Below are 26,946 nucleotides of genomic sequence, written 5' to 3'. Positions count from 1 at the left end.
GCTGCTAGTAGAGAGCTGATGCATGCTCCGCTTTGAAATATACCTTGTGCCAAGTAATTAGAAATTAAATCGAACATAGCTTTTCTTTATGGCGTTGTTGTGCACAATAGGAATGCAAGGTGTGAATACGAGCCTTGTGATCAAGAAGATTAGTCTCTGTTGGGAATTTGTGTGTGTGTGTTTTTTTTTTTTTTTATATGGTTAAGTATTAAAGGTGTTTCTTGATTGAACTCCGCAGTGCATTGCACTCCATGTCTATTCTATCTAAGTTATATTTCTTTTATACTAAGATGAAGCTTGTTTTCTCCAAGAATCCTATATATCTATACATTTCATACCCAGATCCCAAGGGTACCCAAGCACTCATTTGAAGTCAGGATATGGTACAGTAAAACAATAGCTTTATCTTTAGACTTACATTTCTACAGTGATGACAGATTTGTTGGTCACTTACTTGCTATTGTACTCCTGAAACCTAGATAGCAGGGCCACTATAACAACAATCCTCTTGATCTTTCTTAAACTTAATTTATATACATCACTGTGTATTGCACCTATTGCACTGTGTTAAATATTGACACAGTCTTATTACACACACACACACACACACTCACACACACACACGTGTATATTATGTCTGTGTGTGTCCATTACCTGTGAGTTGCCAAAGGTGAATCCAAAGGTGGATGCGTGGCTGTCATCAGTATTTCAGCAAGGATCTGCAGAGGATTTAATGAGATCCCAGGGAAAAGTCAACTCCACCTGTTATGGTTTAGCTTTCCAGTGTCAGGATGGAGCTGGTGCAGTGTTACATACCAGGCTTTGCTGAAAAGCATGTAATAATATCATATTAGATGCCTGGCAGTGAAAAATGATGGAAGCTGTGTGGAGGATTTGATTGTGTTTGATTTGGTTAAATTTATCTCTGTTAGCCAAGGGGCCCGGATTAAAAATGAAGCGGAAAGATGAGAGCGGATGAGGTCTGTGAGCTCAGGAAGTCCTGTGGGGTGCATATCAGACCAGAGAGGAATTCTCTCCAGTCTTAGGTGGAGAGAAGGAATGACTGATCTAGCTGCCTGTGTCTGAAATATGAGGAGTGGGAATCTGCATGTCATCTCTGAACATTCACTCATCGCCTTTTCCTCTTCTCTCTCTCTCTCTCTCTCTCTCTCTCTCTCTCCTACAGGCCTTCCCATGCATATCCACGGGAATTTATGGTAAGTGCATTTTTGTTTCTCATTCTGTGTGTGTGTGTGCACTGTATGCGTCTATGTATGTATTTGTTTGACTAGCTGCCCTCATTAATTCAGTCACCACACACAACAGCCACTTCTCTATGGCAACAATAAGTAGAATGCCTGCATGGTACCCTGGTAGTCCTGGACATTCTTTCACCTCCAATTAAACCTCTATTAGGCCCTGTCCACACTAGGCCGGGTAAATATAAACACGCATAATTATTTCTCCGTTTAGTCCTTCCATTTTCTGACACCGAAAATTATACTTTCTGTAAACTCTCTGTGGTGTATAAATAGAGTTTCAGATAATAATGATACTGATCAGAGTCCCAGACACCACCACCAACAACAAACACTTCTCTGGGGTTTCAGTGTAGATGCATAACTTTTTGAAAAAAGATATGAAACCAACAATATGAACGGAGATCATTTTATATTTACCAGCCTAATGTGGACAGGCCCTTAATTTGAAGTTCATCTATGGCGGAGTGCTTTTACACTGTGTCTTGTCTGGTGAAGGGCAGGTGGTGGGCACAGTATGCTGGTGTCAGTGCCCAGTATGCTGGTGACAAATAGGGCAAATGCAGCTTTGCCCCCCTGTGCTAGTGGGAGCTTGTCACACCATGTGGCCCCTGAAGCCCGCACCTCCGAGTCAGAGCCAAAACGAGACTGTTGACATGCCTTATCAAAGAGTTTAATGGCCTGTTTAATAAGTAAACAGCTCATCTCGGATACAAACCGCTGCCCGTTCTCTATGGCAGGGGCTGATTAATGGTGGAGATCACGGCCGGTGGAGTTTGGACCTACTAGAGTGCAGAAGCGAGGAGAAGCCTTCTCATACAGTATATTATTATCAAAGCGTTAACAAGCCAGAGGTGTGGCTCTGCTACACGATTGCCCTTGTAGGCCGGTTCATTCATTCCCCCCCCTTTCTTTCTTTCCCTCTCCTTCACGTGCGTATGCAGCCCTCCTTTCTCTGTTTGAAACATGACATTCATTTCCCTCTGTTGCTTGACAGGGGTGAGGGTGAGGTTTCTGGGATTACATGTTCACAAGCAGGACAAAGCCCACATGCACATATTCTCCCCCACATTCTCTCTCTCTCTCTCTCTCTCTCTCTCTCTCTCTCTCTCCTCCCTCCTTCTGTTTCCTCTGTTCGCGGTGTCGGTTGACCCACTTCCAGATTACCATGGGAGATCACCAGCTCCGATCCGCCACTGACACTGTAGGCCAAGTGCTCTGATCCAAGGCCATCATCTGGACTTCCTCTCCCCTGACGTGGAAACTACAGCTTTGTCAGGCCACAAAGCGATAATTGACATCTTCACTCCCTCTCGCGCCTCCTGCACCTCTCCCACCTTTATTATGACTGACTCTGTCTCTGCTGACAGATGATTGTGGAGCACGGAGGTTGCTGAAGTGGATTGTGTGAGGTGGTGCAGTGATGGAGGTGGGTGGGGTTGTGGGTGGAAGTGGAGGTGTGAGGGGGAGGAGGGATATAAAGATGGGCAGGGGAGAAAAATGAGTTCTCACTCTCGCCTGACAGTCCAATTCCTCAGTCCGGCTCATTAGTCCGAGCAGAATTTCTGCGCAGGTTAGCATGTCGGAGGCACCACCCATAAACAAACTGGCGCCTAGCGTGGGGCACCGGGGTCGGAGGGTATGATGGAGGTTATTTAGTGCCGCCGGTGCAGGCCCATCAATCAGTGGTGCCTGCGACCCTGGTTCAAACGGATTATTCCTTCCACAGGGGGAGACACCTTTCAGTGTCTTACAAGATCGGCGCTGATAGCCAAGCCGAGGAGAGCCTGGAGCCGGGCGGACAAGACTGATGGGGGTCGTTTTTTTTTGTCTGTCTTTCTGGCGTGCGCTGTTCGTCACTCCTCTCCGTTGCAAACACTTAGGTAACGTTACAGCACAGAGCAGAGAGACAGGAAGTCATTCAACAGGATCTTCAAAACGAAAAAGAGGACGAGAGAAATGACTCATTTAGCTCAAAGCCATCCATCTTGATTTTTGGGAAAGGGATGGGGGGGGTTGAGCTTCTCTGACGTTGCATCAGAAGCACCTTGAGACGCCAATGACAATACACACTGACTCAGGCCTCAAAGGCCTCTTTCTCATGCCTGTCTAGAGAGAACAGGAGAAGAAGAAGGAATCAAAAAAAATGTCACACAAGTGCTACATCAGAACACAAAGTGATTGATTCCCCATTGGCTCATCTTTCCATCGGAGAGTACACACATACAGTATGACAACAGCTGATGTTATGCCAACGGCGTGAGATTTTTCTGTCTGTCAGTCTCGCTCGTGTCGTGCTGCCAGCTTGGGCGTGTTGCCCTCATGTCACATCAGTGTAAAGTGTAAACGCTAAGCGTTCGGCTCTCCGTGAGCGCTCTCTGTCCAGGTGATACTAATGGTCCATATGCCTCCTAGTCAAGTTTGGCATGAGGTGCGCGCGCACACACACACACACACACACACACACACACACACACACACACACACACACACACATATCCATGCAGACGGGAGAGGTGAAGTGTGAAGAAGCTCAGGTGAAAGGGCTGCTTTCCCATCACATGATAGCAGCAGGAAGAGCTGGAAATAGCACAGTGCTTGTTCCGCGGGCCAACTCCACAGTCTCACCTCCACCAGGAGTCCAGGTAGCACTGGATTATAAATTAATCTTTTGTCTTTTGTGTTACCAAGGCCATAACCAATTTAATCTCTGTGAGGAATAAAAAAGGGATACCTCTGAATTTATACATTTGTCTTTTGATCCTTTTTAAAATCCCCATTTCTTTGTTGTCATTATGGGGTTTAGATTTTCGTTGAACCTCATTGTTGTGTTACATGATGTCCCTGTGAAAAGCCAAGCTTTTACAAGCTGGAGAGCAGTACTGCACTGGATAAGGACTGGAAGCACTAAATCTCATTAGAAAGCCAATCACTTGCGCGCTTGGCGGACGGTGGAGGACAGGTGTGGTGGGATCATCCTCCAGTATTGTATCAAATAATCCTGAAAGGCCAATTAGACTCTGCCGTAAACAGGCTAAGCACCTCTTCTCAGCCTGCTGTGTTTATTTGCATCGTTGCTGATAGCCGTCTCGCAGAGGATGATCCACCGGGCTCTACCAGTAGCTGTGGCCATTATTGAGACTGTCACTTGGCCCCCTTTCCTCTCACACGGCGTGCATTGCGTCACATCTCGTGCTGTGGTGTACGCCTGTCCCCCTGCGGCGTGGATTTGTGAATTGTTGACACGAAGGGTTTTAGCGAGGGACCTGGATGCCGTGGGGTGGGATATGCGGTGTAATCCGCACCGGGCCCGGCGGCGAGGGTGTGGCCGTGGCGTTAGCCGACAGTGGCGGCGCACACGTGAGGGGATCAGAGAGGTCAGCTCGGCTAAGTGTTTTCACTCGCCGGAGCGCAACGCCTTGCCGCGCTCCGACACCCCTCCATCTCGCCGCAGGATTAGGCTGGACAGGGCTTTCGCGACACCTTATCTTTCACCAGTGATGGCTGCTGGCCTGCCTGGCCTGCTTGTCTGTCATCACTTCCATCGCTGGACTGCACCAAGGGCCTTAAATCCCTGGATTTACTTTCGGGGGGACTTAAAGGAGAGTGATCACAGGGAGTGGAGGCACTCCCAGTAAAATTGTACCATATCAGTAGCCTGCAGCGATGTGTAGACCTTCACCCTCGCGTAAAGGAAGTTATATGGCCAGGCATAGCCGGGGTAATTGAAGAAAACATGGGATGGAGGAGAGGGGGAAAAAAGAAAAACGTCCTGGCCGTCACAGGCCTCATAACAGTTGGTTGTGGGGGTCAGTTGTGGTTCAGGGCATTTTGAAAGAGATGAAACGTCTCGTGGTAATTTTAACTTGCAGGACAAAATGTGTCACAGCGAGCTCTGGCTGTGATCCAAGGTCACACTCTGAGGAGTCGGGGAGACTTGGGGGCCATTTTGTGTGTGTGTGCCTGTCCCTCTTTCCATCTTGCTGGGGAATTTGGTCTGGCTATATAGGTCATGTTCTTCTTCTCCTCTTTCTCCCTTCTCTGTTTGTCTGTTTATTTCCCAACTCCTCCACTGTCTGATGTTTCTTTGTCATGTGCTCGTATACAGAGAAATGGCCTCATGTCTTTGGCTCTCTGCTCTCTTCTTGTTGCTTTCCATCTATCTCTTGCTTTATGTCTTTCTTTCTTTCTTTCTTTTTTATTTCTCTCTTTCTTCCCCACTTCCTTTTCTTTCTTTCTTTCTTTCTTTCTTTCTTTCTTTCTTCCTTTCTCTCTATCTCCCTTTCCTCTCTCTCTCTCTCTCTCTCTCCTCTCTGTGCCTCAGTACTATGTCTTGACCTGCGGCTGCTTGGTGGGGAAAGTTTCTGGCGGTAAATAAAGTTTGCTTTTAGGTGGGCCGTGTGCTGTCTGGGTTCATTTCCCGGCTACAGTCCCAGCGATCACACGCAGGCTCCAGTGGCCCGTCACTCAGCGGCAGCCTGAGCAATTATTTAACAGCTCCACCGGCAGAGCAGAGCGCAGGAGAAGCCTGGGTGTGACACCCCTCTCTCCTTCACGCGCGCCACCTGGGGAATAGTCGGGAAAGTTTTCTCTCCTCCCATTTTCTCTCTCTCTCTCTCTCTCTCTCTCTCTCTCTCTGTGTCTGTCTTCGAGCCTTTGTTTTTCTCTCTCGCCCTCACCCCCTCTCTTCTCCAGAGCTTCTGTCCTTATTTGCATTCTCTGTCTCACTCCTCACTTCTCCTACCTGTTATCCATCACTAATTTAAATTTTCTCTCTGATTCCTCCTCTCTTTTTCTCTTTCTCTCCTCACCTCTCTGTCCTCTTCTCATTTTCATTCTGTCTTTCTCACTCCCCGCTCTCTCTGTCCTGTCCTCTGGTGGATCTTGACATGAGGTGTGTGTGTGTTTGTGTCTGTGAGAGAGAGAATGTGTGTGCGTTTTTGTGTATGTGTGTGTGTGTGTGTGTGTTTTAGCAGCAGTAACTGAGAGAACGCTGTCTAGGTCCTCCGTTGCTCTGTGCTGCTGGCTAGCTCCCCATCACGCTGCCTCACTAAGACAAATCTACTCAGGCCACGGCACTATTTCCAGCGTAGGCCCGCACCGCACCCGCCCCGCTCCCGCACCGCAGCCGGGCAACCGTGAGCTGAGGCTCCAGAGGCCGTCGCCACCGATGCCGCACTTCCTGACTGTCACCAGGCCTCCGTCCCTGGCCTGACAGATTGAGTTCCACCAAACTCTCCCCACCACAAATAGAGCAGGCGACAGGCAGTGAGAGGAATGGAGAGAGATGAGGGAGCTCTAACTTTACTTTCTCCCACTTGGGTTGGGACGCCCACGGTTCCTTACACCGATGGACTGGGAAACATCTTACAGTTTATGTGCTGCCGCTCTGGGGTCCACAGAATTTTCTTACTTAGAACATTTTTTTTTTTATTTGAGCCTGATTAGTTCACTTAGTATGCATGATTCAGCTCTGACCGATGACCATGAACACACTTACGTCTAGTGTTTTATGTCAAACGTGCCCAAACGTGGGCAAACATGCAGATTAGTTTGGTGTAGAAACCCGCAGTGTGAGCCAAGAGGGACAGAGGTGAAAGTGCACAGCAGATGGATGCGGGGCGTATTACCGTCTCCGTGTCTGGGAGCGCGGAGACAGGGAGGGTGGAGTCGGGCGGGGGTGGACAGAGGCGGGCAGAGGCGAGGGACGTGTGATGAGAGGCCAGTCTGAATGGGCTCTGACTGCTGATCATGACCTTCTGTCTCCCCACCCAGCACTGGCACACATCACACGGCCTCTTTGACCTCTCTGTGTCTCTCTCTCTCTCTATGTCTCTCTCTCTCTATGTCTCTCTCTCTCTCTCTCTGTGTCTTTCTCTCCCTTTCAGTTTGTCTTGTTGTTCTCTCTCTCTCTCTCTCTCTCTCTCTCTCTCAACTTATATCACCCACTACCATGCACTGTTATTCTTTCCAATGTGTTTTCCTCTGCCCCGATTCCGTTGTGTTTTTTCCATGGCCTGTGTGTGATTAATGTTCATGAAGGACAAATCAATACAGCATTTGTAGCAACCAACCCAGAAAGAACAATAGAACGCGCCGCACCGCCATCCTCCGTCTTCCTCTCCAGTCCGACAGCTCTATTTTTCTCCCGGTTAGAGACCTGTATGCACCCAGTACCGTTTACAATCGTCAGAGGAGCAGCTCAGAGGCCACGTGTGAATTGATAAACCCCCCCACCCATACAACCCCCCCAACCCACCCCGCTGTGCCTTGAGGGGGTATTAATCTGGTTATGCACTCTCATGGTTGACCTCCACCTAGTTTGCTCACTCACTCTCTGCCTGCTTGCCTGCCTGCAGCCTTTGTGCACAGCACTGCATCTCAGTAAGCAGCTTTATAGCCCTGTGATGAAACATTCTCTTCTCTCATTGGCTGGAGGGTGTTTTAATAAGTGTCTATATATTTGTTTCTGTATATGTGGACACTAAACAAATGGATGCAGTCTGGTCATTATTCTTGGCCTCAGCTTTGAGCAGTATATCAGGACATTGTGGGAGCCATTATCCCTTCCATGCACAACACACTACTGTAGGCCTACAGTATAATCAAACTAGGATTTGATTATGTAATAAGGGATGAGGAGCAGTTATTAGCACAGAGAGTACACCCCATAGTAAGCCCTCTGCTGTTTCTCTGCAAGGATGCAAAAAGCAAGGGGTAAACTAAAACTTCTAAAATTTCCCTTGAGATGAATAAAGTATCTAATCTATCTATGTATCTATCTATCTATCTATCTAACACAATTACAATTACTGAAATTTAAATAAGTCATTACTTGCGTTACTCTGTTGATCTTGAATGAACGACTGCAGACAAGATAACAGATGCACACTTGCTGATTCTGATCTAACGTCTCCCGACCTTAGCTGTGTTTCCCACGATTGCGTTTCATGTTTGCAGATGCATTCTTTACAGTTACAGTTTTTCTCAGTCGCTTTGGTGCTTTTCTCACATCACTATTACAGTAACATTTGCACAGCAGTTATTGCATTTCTCAAAACAATTAGTGCAAACTGCAAAACCTAGTGGATAACCTACAAAAGCATGTAACTTGCTCAAAATGGATAATCCATTCCTCAAAAGCAAGTATTTATGTCAATGAAACTGCCAGTGTCATCAAAATGAAGTCTTGATACCATCATTTATGAACAAGATAGTCAAATGGCTTTGTCATGTTTTCATTACGACAGTTTATGCTCGCAATGTTTTCCCATGCAAAAAAAAGGGCAGAACTTGGTGACACTACCTGAAAATGAGGAATAGACAGAAATATACAGTACTTGTACAGCCATTTGAAAACTACAATAAAGTTACAAATTGCTGTAGTTAGGGGAGTAAGTGAGTACAAGACACTTATATATATATATATGTACGTTTCACAGTTTTACTGTATACTGTATGCTCTTTGCAATTCTACAGCATTGTGACAGAATTTGATAGCTAGTTCACCAATTTTGTATGTAATGATATGAAGACTATTAGTTTTATTGGGAACGACTATTCAGCATCCATAAGTATAGTTCATTTTGACTCACATGACAAAGCAACTGATACATTTTCAAAAGCATTTGCAATTTGTTCAGAGGAAGGAGAAATTGCTACTATGATGTGCACAAATGACTAAATGTTGTGGAGGTTGAACTAATAGTTATGAGAATTTTCCTTCTTATATGAGAAAAGCACCAAAGCAACTGAGAAAAACTGTGATAGCAGCCTCCTCACATTCCTCCTTATTTCAGATTTAAAACACACCAGTGCATTAGGCTATAGACCCTTTCAACAATAAAAACAAAAACAATGCTTGAACGTTCTATTTGGTTCCCAATCTAGGCTACTTCCTCTGCATTAAGATAACATATGGAATTTTAAAACAGAAGCCTTGTGGGGCCAACTATGATGGTGATAATGGAACTCTCTTGAAGGGGTCTATAATTTAAATGGACATCTTAAACGCCTTTTCCCTTTCGTTTCCATCTCGTACATTATAAGCTCCAAGACGTAAAAGTGCATTGTTGTGTATCTATGCTCTTTTTTGCCTATTGCACAAAAGCCTTCTTATATCATTTTCACAACATGGCCACAACACAACACCAATAGGCCTACATAAATGGCCTTGGCACAGGCAAGCGTTTAACTCGAGAGGAAAATGCGGATTTCTTACCAAATAAAGAACGACTTGAGTTATTTGCACTGGTATGTTTACATCGGAATTGATGTCCATGGTGTTATGGATTCATTTGTCTGAAACGGAACATACAACTTCTCTCTGGAACACCTTATCTAGCTGAAGAGTAACAACAGGTTGAGCCAACTTTCTGCATAGTGTGCGACAATATCCCCAAACCCCTGGATGCTCATTGGAACTTATTTAGGTAGGTCAGTCATTTGTGCAGCGCAGGCTTTACTCAAACTGATGGTGCTTAAAATGTTATACAACTGTTTGTTTTCAGTCGCTGGATGAGGACAACCTTAGGTGTGTGTGTGTGCACAAAAATGAGCAGACAATAATCGCTTTAGTAGGCAGTGTACACATATCTATCAAACCATCAGAAGGGCCTTCATGCATTGTAGAATGTGTTGGGGTTTGAAACGTTCGAGAACCCATGTACAAGGCTATTAATTTGAAGGCCCATTGAAACTAAAATAAATAGGTCTAAAAATGGGCTATTGTGTGTGTGACTGTTCAGTACTGTTCATATTGGCATTTTAAAAGCAGACTTAAAAATAACTCAAAAGTTACTTTCTCTAGTAACTAATTACTTTTGATATACAGTAATTGGTAAGGTAATTCAATTTCTTTTGAAAGAAGTAACTAGTACCTGTAACTAATTACTAATTTTCAGTAACTTGCCCAACACTCTCATTTTTAGGGTAAGATTGTCAAGGCCAGACCCAATAAGACTCCCCTTCTCCCAAAAAAATAATTTCTCTTTGGAGCTGCACAAATTTCATAGGTGATCTATTTTGATGTCAAAAAGGTAACTCAGCTGAAAGGTTGGAGTTGTTTGCTGGGAAATGTTTATATCAGAAATGAAAGGTGCAGGGGAATTCACTGCTATGTGTTTGCTACCTTTGAAACAGATATTCAGCCCACTACACATTAAACTTGATCTCAGCCCTTGATCTCAGTAGAGCTGATCTCTAGCTGTGCGTGTGTGTGCGTGTGTGTGTGTGTGTGTGTGTGTGTGTGTGTGTGTGTGTGTGTGTGTGTGTGTGTGTGTGTGTGCTTGTGCGCGTGTGTGCGTGTGTGTCAGCGGAGAAGGTTAACGTGAGGGTGAAAGTGAAGGGGAGGAGGGGGTGGATTTGGTGAAGAAAATCAGAGAAGTGTGTGTGTGTGTGTGTGTGTGTGTGTGTGTGTGTGGTGGGGTTGTGGTGAGAGAAAAAGTGAATGTTGTAGTATGACTTGAGGCTCCTCTACTCAAGATTCTTCAAATTGTTTGCTGTTGAAAGATAGCAACGGGACCTTGATGAAAGTTGCTGAGGCCGAGTGAGGCTGCGCTCTGTGCTCTTCTCTCTTCTCTCTTCTCTCTTCTCTCCGCCTGATGACCAGGCCAGACCACAAGCATTCTCAGTGGCCCAGCTTGACAGCAGATGATCTAGGAATCCGCATCCAGGCAAGAGCTCTCAGCTCTTATCAAATATTAATCCACCTCCCAATCAGTGTTCTCTCTCTCTCTCTCTCTCTCTCTCTCTCTCTCTCTCTCTCTCTCTCTCATGATCGATGCACTGAGTTAAAGCGGAGATGCCGCTCTCATTCTGGCATAACTGCAGTGATTTATATGGCCGTTAGTAATGCCATTCCTTACCCATCCTGTTCAATATGTCAGTGCTTCCCCATTGGCATTTACAGGGTTGACGGAGGACAGTGTAAGAGATCATGTTGTGCTGACTAAATGGGCGTTTAAATTTCTAATCTTTGGCATGAGGATGAAATTTAAAAACACTAAATATTGTACGATGTTGCACGTTCAGAAGTTGGACTGAAATGTGCTGCCTGTTATCATGAAGTTGGTGATCAAGGGTCAAACCAGTGGAGGTTGGTTGTCTGGGTTTTGGAGCAACAGCCACCATTAGGCTTCTGAAGAGAGTGACCCCAGCTGGACCCCAAGGGTATCGGTACACACAGCCGGATCTGATACGCCTGCAGTTGGCCTGCCTTAGCAGAGGATGTCTTATGATTAAAAGGCCCAAACACACGATGAGGCCGAGGTACTTAGCAGAGGATGTCTTATGATTGAAAGGCCCAAACACACGATGAGGCCGAGGTACACAGTATAACAAATAACAGCCGCTGACTGTGGCCTAAAAGAGGGAAAGTGTCTCCTTAGAAATCTGGACTCTGGTCCCATCACAACAGCAACTTGTTTAGTGTGAAGGACCCTCTACAGATGCAAGGGATCATAACATCTTGTCCCATGTAGTGAAACAAAATGTTAATATTTGCACTCTCTCTTTCCTCAGAGTGTGATCAAAAACTGACTATCAAACAATGATCATCAAATAATGTTGATGAGTGATTGAGTTTTGCTGTGATGATACATGGTTTTAATATTTGGTTTTGATGTTTGCATTTACCTGTGCCCCATTTCTGTTTGAAGGTTTTCCCAATGAGCCTGCTGCGGAGATCGCCTTAAAAACAGTCAGATCCTGGATCAGGAGGAACAGAGATGAGGTCAGTGTGGTTGTTTTTCTCTTATGTTCTCCCAAACTACCACTGCAGAACTCGGGGCCATATCAACGTGATGTAAAAGATGGAATTTTCATCCCACTGGGAATTCCTTCTGGAACATTCGGCTCTTAACTCAGAACACATGGTCATCACAGAGTCTCTGCTGCCGCACACACGCTTTTCAGCACCATACATGTGACCCAGTCTGTGGTCTCTGCCAAGGAAAACTCAACACTCTGGTCACCCTGTTGTCTGTCAAACGAGAATCCAGAGGCAGGAATGGCAGCCACTCTGACAAAAACCTCAAGCCAAAATGTATTCATGCTTCAGCTGATTGCTCATCGGATCTATCCGTGTCCACCAAGCATGGCAAATTAGATTGCAATCTGACTTAAATCAGTTCTTAAATGCTCTCTTGATTCTGAAATTGGTCTATGTTTGGAGAGCACTTCAAGCCCGCTAGCCGTAGGGAAAAGACACCCGTCGGATTAAATAAAATGCAGCTAATTTCTAAATGGAATAAGTGATTATGATGCCTTTTTAAACAACCAGGCGTGCAAAATGCCAAGCCATGTTTACAGCCCGGCTTTGTAATTAAATCTGTAAGTTAAATGGTTCCTTGCCATCTCTGTAATTCACAGAAGGCAACAAGGACCTTAGCCACATGGAAAATAGTGGAGCTAGCGGAGTGTTTATGCCGGCTAGATGAGCTTGCCTTGAAGATGAATGGCAGGGTATGGTGATTACCAAGCTTTTATCGAATGTCGGAAGCGTCCAACTCCATTCACTATCTCCTGGTGTGCTGTTTAGCATAATGCAGGTACACTCCATTTGCAATCCTTTCAACAATGTTTATTTGTAAGTGGCTGGCTTTTTCTTTTCTTGTGCGTTGTACGATTAAATAAAGTGGCTACACCGCATATGACAATGATATTAGGAACATGTTGCGCAAGAGCCCTGTAGCTGTGGGCTCCCAAAGAAAAAGCATAACAGTGAATTTGATTTCTTCTGCCCTTCAGTGCTGGTGCACAGGACAGTTTCATTTGTTGTGATCGTTATGTGAAAGTAAAACGCAGCAGTGCCCGAAGCCTGCAAACGAAGTACGGGGGGCGGATTAATTACTGGATGTATCAGTGAGAGAGAGGCAGTGCCACAACACCTCCTCCAGCGGGGGATTTAGATCTCGGAAAACAAAGCTGCACGAATAACCACTGGTAATGGACTACCTGTCCTTCAAGACAGAACAGAGCGGGAGATTGGGTGTATGGATGGATTTAATCACGTTCTCATTATCTGCGGACAATAGGCATTTTATTGTATTGTTTGTTGTTGTGTGCGTGGAGAACGGCGAAGCCGAGGGCCTGGTTTCATTTCGAGCATCTGCAATGAGGTTCTTTTTTCTCCAGCTGTGCTGTCTCAGAGACGGCTCAATACGAATTAGCCCATAGATCTACCGAAGGTGGGAAAAACAGTGCTCTCTAGGTTTGCTGTAAGAAGGAAAATGAGATGTAATTTTGGGGGTTATTATTTCTTCCATTGCGAGAGATGCGCTTAGAGTGAGGTCTCCCATGGAACATCCATCAAAGAGACACCGTGCCTTGGAGGGCTGTTCTATTGACAGAAGCTCTGTTGTTGCATGCAGACAAGTTTGATATATCCTTTCGTCTATTGCTGGAGAAAAAAATGCCCTCTGAAACACAAAAACAAAAACAGCTTCTCTCCTAAAAAACTAAAACAAATAAACAAACCCAAGCCATAGATGTATTGCCAAGATTACTCATGGTCTATGCCAAATGGGGAGAATATGCTTTATTTGTTCTCATGGTTTTCCATCATAAATTATGACTGGGGTTATGCAGGAATTCTGTTGTGAATACGATCTTCCTACTCGTACAGTAGATAGCCCAGGATGTTTTAGGTACTTTTCAGGGCAGTCATGACCATATATATATATATATATATATATATATATATATACATATGTCTAACTGTCCTGACATGTTTAACAGATGCCTTATATATGAAAAATGTCATTTCAGAAACACTTCAGATACGGGGATGGCCTTTTTGTCAGCTACATCAACAAAGCAAAGAAATAAAACAATTAGAATGCAAATGCAGAAACTATTTCACACTGTACATGTTTTATGGTTTATTTGCTTTGCCAACAAAGAACAATCCAAATTGTAAAATGATACGCACCTCAAAGGAAATGTTGATGGGTCTCTAAATTAATAAACGGTGCTTGAATGATGCTGCTCTGTGCGAATTCGACCCAGGCCTCTCCACAGTTCAATATTTGGCAGATTTCCACAACCCCGGAGATAAATTTAAAGTTCAAACGCGCACAACAGCACGATAGTGTTTAAAAAGTAAGAGGGAGCAAAACGCTCCCCGTAGACGAGCCCAGAAGCGCTTCAAAGATCAGTCTCCAGAGCTGGAGCGCCGTCTGGCTGAGAGAGGGAAAGGTCAAACCCAGTCCAATATGCCCTGTTGGCCCCCTCGCGGTACTGGACATAGCTGAGGGTTGCCTCTGCCTCTCTCAATTTATTAAAACATTAAAAAATAAAAATGAAAATGATTGACCAAAAATTCTTGTGGTGGAGCCTCACTGTTGGCCCGGTGACTGTGTCTAAGCCTTGTGAGTCATTCCTCCCTCCCACCCTGCCTGTGGGTTCAGATAAGGCCCTCACAGACTAGTGCTGCTGGTTTGGACGCCATCAGGGGGTTGCAGACATGCATTTCTGAAACTCGGCACACACTAAAACCATTGTAATCCATTCTCTCTCTTTCTTTCTTTCTCTCTCTCTCTCTCTCTCTCTCTCTCTCTCTCTCTCAAACTCAAATCTCAAATCAGCCTTCATTAGCTCAGCATATTATTGTCTAGGGCATTTTTTCCAGCACTTTATCCCTTTATAGATCCCTGCATGCTATCAAATCGTAAAGTGAATATTTACGCCCCTTAAGTGTTTCAAGACGTAAAGCCACACGCTGTAAGCCTTGTGAGATGGCTTATCAATAGGCCACGTTAGAGTTGCCTTGTAAACGAAAGCGTAAGCTTTCGGCCTCTTTAAAATGCCCACGTTTATATGTGTAATAGATCACTCTTTTCAGCCGGACTGCCCGTGTTCAGTACGTGGCGACCTGTGATTGTGATTGATGACTGACCGTTAACCTTCAGAAGCGGTGCCTGTTTGCATGGGGGGGTTGACCATGGCCCCGTCAGCGTGCGGCTGCTGAAGTGAGCGGCGTGTCGAGGGAAGGGGTCAGGGGTCATGACTTCCCCCGCAGCGAAACACGGGGACGTCCGCGGAAGCCGGGCCACAGAAACAGCACGAGATCAGCTGAACCGCTCCAGAAAGAAAATTCCCCACACGTTGACAGCAAGACGAATCTTGGAAGGAAAAAAAAAAAACCCTGAGATATAAACAAACAAACGGAAATACTGTGCGGGGAAATCCAATAAGATAGTGTGCTTGCTTGCAGTTCTTCTTGTTCTTGCTGTGTTCTGTCGCTGTCTGTGATGTGCACATCAGGAGACCACCTAGAGAGGGATGGAGAACAAGCAGCAGTAGCACCACCTTCATCTGCAGCACACACACACACACACACACACACACACACACACACACACACACACACACACACACACAAATAATCTGGCTGGAGAGCAGACAGTGTGGTGCGTGAGACATGGGACTGCTCTATTACGCCACAGTGGAGTGCTGCGGTGATGAATTGGCCCATGCAGCGAGCTGGCAGCCGATCGGACACATGTACAAGAGCAGGCATCTTTCTCTCCCTCACCAGGATGACCTGAGTGACACCAGCCCCCTCTAACCCCCCTCCCCTCTCCCCTGGCAATACCACACACACACACACACACACACACACACACACACACACACACACACACACACAAGCTTGTACACATACTCGCACACATACTGGCATACACACCCAATCACATACAATCATACACTGATGCAGACACACACACATACCAACTTGCACAAAGCCAGCTACTCTTGGCACCCTAATAGAATCTTTCTCTGTCCCCCTGCAACATTCGAGCAAGCAGCAGCAGACTCAGCAGCACCCATGTCTTGGCACCGCTGGAGACCAGAATGGACAGGGCCGACGCAAGAGAGGCGGCAGGCAACAAAGTGGGTCGCGTGGCCGAATGTAACGGAGGGGCCCTGGAGAATGTGAGATTGATTAGACGCGAGTTTATCTCTCCGTCCAGCCCGGCCGCGCCGCCAGTGAACTTGCAGGCCACACAAAAGGCACTAATGCCCGGCATGAAATGCGCTCTGAAAAGCATTCGCTGAGGGGAGGGAGGGGACACGAAGGGGAGAGGATGGGGGGTTACGTTTCCATTGTGTGGGGAGAGTAAGCAGCCCAGAAGCATTGGTGGTCAGCCGAGGCGCGGGCATTCATCTGGCAGTGTCCACAGCGCTGACACGCTCCCCCAAGGCTGAGAGGATCAGAGAGGGGAATAAGATCATCATGTGCATGGACAATCGCAGACACAATGTACTGTAACAAGTGAAAAGAGATGCATAGTATTATAACCATATCGCTGGCTCCAAAATACTGTATGCTCACCAGAGTGGTGGACTTTAAGACAAGGCTGGCGATTTTCCTGAAAGGACCAGTGATTGTCAGTGCCGTGCTCAAAATTTAAATGGCTCTGAACCATGAAAGGCCCGATCACAATCAGTCTCTCTCTCCCCCAGTCATGCATATATGGCAACCACTCTGCAGCTCCTCCGAGCTAGATCACTCCTTTATTTCTCATTTTCAGATCTCATATAGACTCATTTAGCCTTACACTGGTTTAATCTGTCCGTGAGAAATGCACTGTGACACTTTATTTGGCCGCCGCAGATCTGTTCGCAATCTGCCGACTGTTTAATAAAGCGTTCTGGAGCCGTGGTCCCGGCAGCCCATGTCACTGCCAGACGCTGAGGACATTAAACAGATTGGCTCGGTGCTAACTCTCAGCCACCCCCCCACCCCCGTCTCAAGGAAAAGCACCTTGCAAAAGTTGTCCCAGGCAATGATATATGTGGACTGCTACACTGTGATTCTCACTATGTGTCGTTGTGCTGCTATTTGTTTATGTGTATTTCTCTTACACCATCTGTTATGTGTGACACATGGTAACAAATGGTCTCGCTCCAGAGAGCATGGGAATAGCAGTCAATCTCCACTAAGATTGAGCAGCAAATGCAAATAATTGTTTTGATGGGCGGCTTCCCTTGCTCCCTGTAAATATTATTGTGGAGAGGTATGTCTGTTTTTGCCAGGCGGGGACTGGAATATGACAGGAGGAAGACATTTCATTGTCATTTATATGAGTAAGATGGATGGTCTATCTACCATTTTGAGTTTTGTTATGATGCATCTGGTAAAAGTTTGCAAGCAGTAGAAAATAGTAGCATTATATAAACAGCAAGGATGGTGTTGAATTACAGTTATAGCAGGAGGAGTTGGCTATTGCAGTGTGTGATTTTGAAAGCCTGTAATTGGAGCATGTGATACAGTAGGGCCTGGGTCAGTGTTAAGATCTGGAGCAGTCCCTCCACATCTCCCTCTCTTAGATCGCAATCAGCGTTGGGAGTGACCCATGGAGGCCCCCATGCCACTGATGGTTTGTAAGACTGGCATATCATTCAAAGGGTGTGGTGGTCTTTTGAAATGCTCCATTCCCAACCACCACCACCACCACCCTGCTTGCCCCTGCCTCCTTTGAAGCTAGCCGAGAGTCATGCGGACAGGCGTGGAGACAGGGGTTGCAGGCATGACTAAACACACAACACGACACACACACGCATGAGATCTCACTCCAGACGCGCTCTCCGCTTTCACTCTCGCCTGCTTGCTCCTCTCTCTCTCTCTCTATCTCTCTCTCACCACGTGTCACCATGATGGAGGAGATGCAGGATGCCAAGCGTAGGAAGGAGGGATGGAGGAAGGTGGGGAGCGAGGGAGGGAGGGAGGGATGGAGAGAAAGCCACTGGAGACCCTGCCAAACCCTCGGCCCCGGCCCGTTTGCTTCCAATCAGAGCAGCAGTGCTGACGCAGGCCTTTGCTTGGCCCTGGCCGCCACTGAGCATATCTCATTCCACTGGCAAGCACATGATCCATTCTCCGCCATGGGGAAAGTCATGACCTGTTTGTCCATCACTGCTCCTTCAGGTTGGCATCGGCCCGGCTTCACACAGAGCTTTGATTTCTTGTCTGTGATGGTGAATGGTGACATTGCTGTGTTCATGTCAAGAGATTATAGCCTAGATATGTATTACAAATAAATAATAAACAAACAGCCAGTACTGTTTATTTGAATATAAAATGGGCAGGCAAAATGCATGGAGATCTTTTTAAGATTCACTATAAAAGGTGAAAAGGACCGTTATCATTAGCATCTTCCCTGTGAAAAGAGATTAGTGTAAGCCAACCAGCATAAAAAGATCTGCATAAGTGCTATTAAATTATGATATATTATGAGCATGCGTATGTTAATTAACCTTGATTGTTTCATACTGTATGTTCCTGTCATTTAAAATCAACTACTTAATTAGCCCGTCAGTGTTCAATAACCTATATTTAACCACGACAAAAACTCCAATTTAGATCACAAAGACAGGACGGTAGCTACTACAAAGACTCTGGCAGTGACACTAAAAACACACACACACACACAAAGCTACGGCCTCTTTTAATTAAACATGAGATTAAATGAACAGATATAAACGTCTGAGCACTGATGTTGATGAATTCCAACTTAATCCTCTGATTATTATTATTTATTTATTTTTTCAACCATAAAAATCAATATTTGTGAAGCCTGACAGCTTGTTAAGATAAAAATGTATTAGGAAGAAATGCTAATATTAAGCACAATTTCTGACTGAGGTGTGTCTGGAGATAAGCAGCCGTTTGAATGATTGTGTTGGGTGTTTCTTTTACTCTAATTTCACCTCAGTTGTGATGATCAGGGGGTCTAGCTCCATTATCGCCTGGAGGAAGTGATTATCCTCTGCAGATGTTCCCTCACTGAAAATTAGCTTGTCTTTATTACATTTCTTTCACAACCAAATTGCCATCCACTATATGGCATTGTTGAAAACAATGTTCTAAGCACCGAGCCTTTTGTGATGCTTTTTTGGAGAGGTCAGAGCTTTCATGAATGCACGTCTGCATTTGGAGCCTCCTGTCAAGCTCACAGTCAAGAAGCCAAATTAGCGTTAAACACCCTGACTAGCCTAAAGTGGCCTCAAACTGCTAGAGTCACACTCATTCTCCACAGAGATGTATTGGAGACAATGAAAGGCACCGAAATAAAGCCTATGACAAAAGCTTCACAGATGGTGTCAGTTGAGTGCCAAATGTTTTTATGAATGCGATTCAGAACAATTGTAATCTAAAGTTTAGGTGAATGTTTTATTTATTTATTTATTTTTCCAGTAAAGTTATCTTTCCTCGTCTTTGTTTCCTTGTCGTCTGTTCATTAATTAAAGGAGCGCACCACCTTCTTATCCCCTGACAGTGACAGACTGATATTAACCTTTAAAGCCACGTTTAACCTTTAGAAGGAGACAAAGCTCCCAGACGCTATTGTCTCTCAACATAACCCCCTGTGCAGGCTTCATCCAAACCACAATAGTGTTTCCAAATCCCTGAGACTGTTGTTATTATTGTTTTTTATGTTGGGTTTCTCAAACCAGGTTTTCTCATTGGATGGATGATGTTTTTTTTTATTTTTGGCTGGATGCTGGCTCTCCAAGCCACAGCCAGTCAGACACTCTCCTGCTGAGAGGTGTCCTCGATGTGCCGCTGTCTCCGTCTCTGTCCCAGACGCACCTCTTCAGGCCCTCCCTGTTGAAACAAGCTATCTTAATGACATGCTAATTGATTTAGCTCTGCACCGATAGCCGCCGCACTGCCAAGGTACGATAAAGCCGATGTGGAGAGAGGGCTCAGGGTTCAGACAGACCGGGGGGCGGGGGTGTAGTCTCTTCTTCTGCCGCTTTAGAACCACTTATTTCAGCTGTCCACTCATTTCCTACATTGGTCACTAGGCCCTTTCATGCGAACGAAAAGCTCGTGCTTTGAGTTAATGAGAGAGCTGACCCGCCCAGTCGACCCGTCCTGCCGAGCGTGCGGCGCGCAAAAGGCCCCTCGTTTGAAACAATAGAGAGCACACACACGTCCTCCAAACACACACACACACACTGCTGCCTTCTCTGCTGCTGCCGCCAATGCCTGGCCATTTATCACGGGGATTAATTATGCCCACTATCTGTGGCTCGCAGGAGAGCAGAGATTATGAAAAATGTAATGACCACTTTGCCTTTCTCCGAGATGCTTGTATTAATATGGATTAAGCCATAAAACTCTCCACTTGACGCATTCGTCGTCAGCAGTTCTGCCCTGTGTAAAGAGATTGCTTGTGTAGAAGATTTGCCGCGGCTCTCGAGTGACAGGGATTATTTTAAAAATAGAATATAGTCGGAAGTCGCCAAAGCACATCAGTGATCTCTTGTTGTGTTTAAATTTGACCCTTATGTGTGCAGTTATGTAATATAAAGTGACGCTTTCGCAGTCATTGACTGCTATGAGAAAAAAGTGGGCTTAAAGGCATGCAACATCATCATCACACACACACACACACACACACACACACACACAGGAGTTTTGATTTCATTCGCTGCAAAAAGCAGGGAACGCTCCTTCTATTTGAATTTCAAAAAATTCAGAGAGAAAATTTGAGTGAATGGATACACTTCATGCAACGTCCCCTCATTTACTTCTACTGAAAAGGTTGCGGACGCCCCACGACTTTAGATTAGGCGGTGGGGGGCTGGGGGGCTGGGGGCTGGGGGCATGCTGTGGGCCTGAGGGAGGGCTGCCAATCTCACGCTTTTGAATTTTTCTCCGTATTTACCTAACAAGCCTTGGCCTTTGACGCTGCCATGAAAGGAAAGGGTAGCGCTCTCTGTGCCAAAGTTGTCCTTTCGCAGGCTGTTTGCGTAACCTTTTCCAAAGTGGCATTTTCTTCCCGTCGCCGCCATATTAATCCGGCATAATGGAGAGGAAATGAACCCTTCAACTTGGTAACAAGCGTATGACTGCATGCACCACATCTGCTCATCGTCATGGTTACAGATGCCGTAAGTAAAGCTACGTTAGCTTTTTCGCTAACTTCTACAAGACTAAACCACAACAGGATATTACCTCTTTGAGGAAGTGGTGTGGGCAAATACAAATGGGTTGGCAAGTATCGATGCCCAACACTTAAACAAATTTACTTATTTATTAATGTAGCCAAAACATGAAGAATCTTCACCACCTACAGCTTGACGATCTCAGAGTCCCAGAGTAATATTCTTCTCTATACAACTATTTCCATCATAGACATATGATCTGAAGACAGTTTAGCTTGTGCAGTCCAAAAATGTCTCACCCACAGCATCATTAACATGATCCGCACTGATGAGTTTGGACAGACGGGCCTCAGTCATGGCCCCCTCAGTGTGCGTATTGTGGACTCACTTTGGCCTGCGAAGTGGTGAGTTAGGGCTTTGGAGCGCTGAATCGGAGGCGATTACCCACTGCGTCTGATCCTCCAGGCTCTGGCGTCAGATCAGGCAGCGAAAGAGAGAGAAGTGTATCTTTGCACCATCACAAAGAAGATAACCTCAACCTCAAAGCTCAGCTCCAGGCTATGTCACGTTTGAAAGTCAATGTTTTTTCTTTTGGTGCATAAATTACTTGGCTTACCGGCTCTCCTCATCCTGAAGTTATTGCCAAAAATAGAGGTGAAAACAGGACTGCATGTTGGGTCAGTTTTTGTTTTATGTCATGACTGTTTCATCTAAAATACCCGATGGTATACATAAAATTCCTTTTGTGCGCCAGCTTTGGTTGTTTTGTTTTTTGTTGCTTTTCTTCTCCTTTCAAACTTTCCTTTTGAGAAGCTCAAGAATTCTTTTTAGACTCCTGGTCTCTACTAGACTACAGTATTTTGTTCACAGGAGATACTTTCCTCATGAAATAGAAGGCGCCATTGTCCAAGCCCTGATTCTATTCCTGGATCAGACTGGTGCCATAGTCTTTACTATAAATATTTATCACCTGTAATTGTTACCTTAAAATTCTAACGATAAAAACGATATACAAAGAATAAAGATTTAAGGCAAGCATCTGCCCATAACATAGTGAGAAAAAAATAGCCCTGTGTCTGGTCAGTATTGTTTTAAAATATACATGTAAGCTCCTCCTCCTCTCTGTTAACACTGGTTCAGTGGAAAGAAGATCCGAGTAGCTTAAACTCTGATCTAAGAGACGGGAAAAGGGTGTTTAATTGCTTTAAAACGCCATAAAAATAATAATTTCACAAAAAGATTAAGGGTGTCCATATGAAAGAAGATCTCTTCTGATGGTAGTCGGTACTTCATTTTGACCTTTTCTTTCCCTGTGCCGATTTCAACCACCATGCACATATTACAGTTATAAAATAAATGGTAAAGACCATACTTTTCCGAGAGTAAATTTGCTGAATACTTGAGCCCAGTTAATTAACATCATTGCTCATTTTTGTGCGCTTCTGTCTATGAAACCCAACATCACGGTACTGTGAATATACATCTCTCTCTCTCTCTCTCTCTCTCTCTCTCTCTCTCTCTTCTCTCTCTCTCTTTCTCTCTCCTCTTTCTCTCTCTCTCACCCACACACACACACACACACACACACACACACACACACACACACTTCTCTCTGTCATCAGTGGCCTACACAAAATTGTTGTGCTCTGTAGATAAAAACTTAACATCCCACTCTTCATGGTTTGAGCTCTCGTGTAAATAAACATGTCATGTATATGTCATCTGGTATATTAGTCAGATGATCAGGAATGCAGCCCCCTGTGTGTTAGAAGGTGCTGTTATGAATGTTGCATTGAGGTGTGAACACGCAGTGAAATTGATACCACATGCACTCTGTTTGGATACAGCTGTTGAATGTTACATGCATTGGGTGAAGTCCCTTGGATTACATGATATTTTTCAGTGCGTTTGACCCCCAGGCTGTTTTTGAATCAAAACAAACTTCAAAAAAGCTTCCCTCCTTTACCTTGTGCAATCTGCCTCAGAGGAGCCAGATGAGTTTTTTCTCACAGGAACCTTTATAGGGCTTGTGTGCCTTTTGGGTTTGTGTGTGAGTGAAGGTGTGTGTGTGTGTGTGTATGTGTGTGTGTATGTGTGAGAGAGAGAGAGAGAGAGAAACAGAGAGAGTATGTGGGTGTATGAGTCTCCATGTGCGTGTGTGTGTGCGTGAGCAAGCAAGAGAGAGGGAAAAAGAGTGAGTATATGTAGGTGTATAAGTGTGGGTGTGTGTGTGTATGTGTGAGCGAGAGACCGAGAGAAACAGAGAGGGTGTGTAAATGTGGGTGTATGTGCGTGCGTGCGTGCGTGTGTGTGTGTGTGTGGGAGGTCAGAGTGAATAAGATGACCCTGCTGCGGAGGCAGGTGGTCCAGAGGCGGGCAGCACCTGCTTGGGAAGAGGTCAGCCTCCTCGTCTGAACCCCCATTCTTCCCCTTCACCTTGGGTTTCAGCCAGATACCACTCTCACTCTCTCATCCTCTCTCTCTCTCTCTTCTCTCTCTCTCTCTCCTTTCCCCCTCTCTTTCCCTCTCCTCCCCCTCTCTCTATTGACTCCACAAAGTCATAAAGTTGGCAACAACTTTCCCTTTTCCTTGCAAAAAAAAAAAAAACCCCACAAACAGCCCAGATTGTTATTAGGAGTTGTTGGAGGAGATTAAGAGGAGATTCACCTCATTTTTAAAGCACGTCATGCCTGCATCGATTTCGGTTTTGCTTATTTAAAACCTCATTGGAGATAATGTCCCTGTTCCCTCTGAGGCACACAGTGCAGTTGGAGCCACCTGGGGGCCTCAGTAATAAGACTGTTTGCTCGCTCTTTCGTATTTGACCCTAACATTCATCAAACTCCCGCTCAGCCAATATCACACTGTCAGATGGCACCGAGTGGCATTTTATCACCAGGGACAGCACCGGGTCTCTCCTATTGTTATCGCATCCGCCAATCTTTTTTTTTTTTTACCTGTTGCTGCTCCAAGTGTTCTATCTATAGATAGAAAATATTTCCAAATCAGTGTTATCAATCTGATGTGAGCGCTTCCCAGCTGACCTTGTGGTCCTGTAATTTAGCATCCACTTACATTAAAAGTGTAATAATTTATCCCTTAAAATATATCATATGTATTCCATTTCTAAGCCATCGAGGCTGCAACAGAAGTTTTTTTTTTGCTCAGTGCAGAGTGATACTGACAGAATGAGTACTTGACATTCTCTCTTTCTCTCACTCTCTCTTTCCCTCTCTCTCTCTCTGCTCCTCCTGATTTGTCATTCAGCAGAGGCTGCCGCTCGGTGGCACATGGCTCTAGTCAGGGGCGCAGTGTCTCCGTGTCTCTGTGTCCCGCATACGCCGCCCCGAGCGCCAAATGACTATTTATGTGCTGATCTTTGACAGTGCTGTTCACATTCTCTTCATTTCCTGATCCCACCCCATCCACCCCACCATCTCCCCACACACACACACACACACACACACACACACCCCTCACACACACACACACACACACACACACACACACACACCTTCTCCACCACCGACCTACACCCACACTCTCTCCCGCGCCGTGCCGCGTGCTGTCTTCACTCGCAGTGCAGAGCAGTGGTGGGACTCTGAGCTTCTCCACAGCCTTGGGGCCCGGTGGAGAATTGGGAGCAGTGGTAGAACACGCAGGCAGAGGTTAGAAGAGCTGCCCAGCCCAGCTCCACTCTCGACAGCGGAAGACATCCCAGGCCTTGTGTCTTACCTACCCTTTGAACAAGTCCTTAAGCTCTTGCTTTGACAAAAAAAAAGGTGTTTTTTTTTTTGTTCTTCTGGGTATGGTTGCGAAGACAGTTTGCTTGAATATGATTGCAGGTAGAATAGATTCAGCAGACCTTTTCTCAATTTGTCCAAATGGTATTGAACATGAAAAGCAAACATGACAGCACAGCCCAGCCCAGTCCGAGACTGTGGTGTGTTCTTCTTGTCGTTCACAGGGGGTCTTCCAGTGTGCTGTAAAATCAGAAGGTCTATGCCATTAATTTTTCATCACAGCAAGTGTGTCAAGCCTCAAGGCTTGTGTGCTCTAAACAGCTTTGGCAGACGCTGTGCTTAGCATGGCTAACGAGTTGATGCTGAAGGAGGATGATTGATTTGGCTAGTCAGGTGAACAGGACACTTCCTGGCCGGTCAGAAGGGCTCCGAGTCTGTGACTGCAGCCCATGACCGCAGACGCATGGTATGGTTCATGCTAGCATAAAAAAAGCACCAGAAAAGATGGAGATAGAGACTCAAATGTGAATTAGAGAGCATGACTCAGCCAAGGATTACGAAAGCAGTTATCTTTACTTGACCTAAAAAAAAACTGTCCCTTTCAGTGTCAGATGTATTTATTAATCACAATGCATTTGAAGCCTTTGCTCACTGAAGAGTCTGTCTGGACATAGAGTATGTAAGTGCTCCCAGTTCTCAGCTCTTCTCCTAGACTTATTCATTTTGAATTACAATTATTTTCTGCAGACCAACTTGGGGGCCAGGGCCTTGCTCAAAGGGCACAGTGGTGGCAGCCGGTGGCTACTGCATACTAGCCCAGCTTCTCCTCTTTTCCACATCTTTCTTTCCTATTCTGGATTCGATCCATCCTTATCCCTCTCTACTTCCGCTCTCAACCTGAATGCCCCAGCTTGGTATTGTTGGGAAGCCTGACATGAAGCAATTACCCTCCCACTTTTTTTCTTTCCTTTTCTCTGCTCCCCGGTCTATCTTTTCTCTCTTCTCTCTCTCTTTCTCTTTCTCTCTCTCTCTCTCTCTCTCTCTCTCTCTCTCTCTTTCTATCTCTATCCCTCTCTGGCCGTGTTAACACGCAATCAATGCGAGCGCAGCAGGATTGTTTGACCCAGGGACAAGCACGCCCTTGTGCTGATTCGACAGGAAGGCAAAATCTCTGGTATCCTTTGTGCCGCCTCTGTATGGCAAAAGGAGAGAGGAGAAAGAGAGAGGGAGCGAGAATCCAGATAAGACTCCATTCATACCCTCTCAAGCCTTCGCCAGATTTCATCAGGAAACGGCAGCAAAGTCAATAGATACAGAGGCGTCAAATGGCAAGACGTCTGTCTGAGCAGCTGAATGGCGGGCACTTTCGCTGGGCACAACGGCAAAGAAGTGGTCTGTGTGACACATCTGGATACTGTCACATGGGACGTTATCACGCTAATAGCCTGCAAAATCGAGATGATGAGGTTTTAGTGTTTGGGGTAGCCCATTGCACCAGTGTTTGTGGTTCTGCATTGCAGCAGAGTCTGGTTTCTGTACTTACACAAAAAGGGGTGGGAAATTGTTATTGTGGTATTTCTGTGTGCTGGTGAGGTTTTTTTTTTTTTTTTTTTTATGTTTTGTGGTTTTTGTGCACATGTTTGTGTTAATTGCTATGATTGGTGATAATGTGGCATGTATTTGTGTGTTTGTGGCTTCTGTCTTTGCTAGTGTGTGTGGACAGCATCCGTTTGTCTGTGCGTATGTGTTCTTGCTCAAAGTAATATTAAATTACCACACTACTATTGATTCTTGTCAGCAATAAAAAGTCAATGCTAAACTGGTTTGAGTGCATGTGTGCCTGTGCGTGTGTGTGCCTGTGTGTGTGTGTGTGTGTGTGTGTGTGTGTGTGTGTGTGTGTGTGTGTGTGTGTGGTCACGCAGGCGAGGATATATAAACAAATTGCATTTCCTTTTTCCTGGGCCTCACCAAGCTCCACTGGGCCCAGAGGCTGCCCTGCCTGCTCAGCCTGCGGTCAGCTCTGACAGTGGGAGAGAGTGTCT

At 45.5% G+C, this 26,946-nt stretch overlaps 1 protein-coding gene across 3 annotated transcripts in view; it reads left to right on the top strand.

Moving 5' to 3' along the window:
- macrod2 (mono-ADP ribosylhydrolase 2) overlaps positions 1 to 26,946 on the top strand; it is a 522,252-nt gene that overhangs the window by 383,634 nt on the left and 111,672 nt on the right. For all 3 annotated transcript variants that reach the window (XM_048269585.1, XM_048269587.1, XM_048269584.1), the window contains exons 7-8: positions 1,187 to 1,217; positions 11,918 to 11,991. In XM_048269585.1, coding sequence (XP_048125542.1) covers positions 1,187 to 1,217; positions 11,918 to 11,991 — 105 coding nt within the window. The remainder of the gene's footprint in view (positions 1 to 1,186; positions 1,218 to 11,917; positions 11,992 to 26,946) is intronic.

Source organism: Alosa alosa, chromosome 18 (assembly GCF_017589495.1).
Source record: "Alosa alosa isolate M-15738 ecotype Scorff River chromosome 18, AALO_Geno_1.1, whole genome shotgun sequence".
In the NCBI taxonomy this organism is placed as follows: Eukaryota; Metazoa; Chordata; class Actinopteri; order Clupeiformes; family Clupeidae; genus Alosa; species Alosa alosa.
This window is presented reverse-complemented; position numbering and strand designations above follow the sequence as displayed.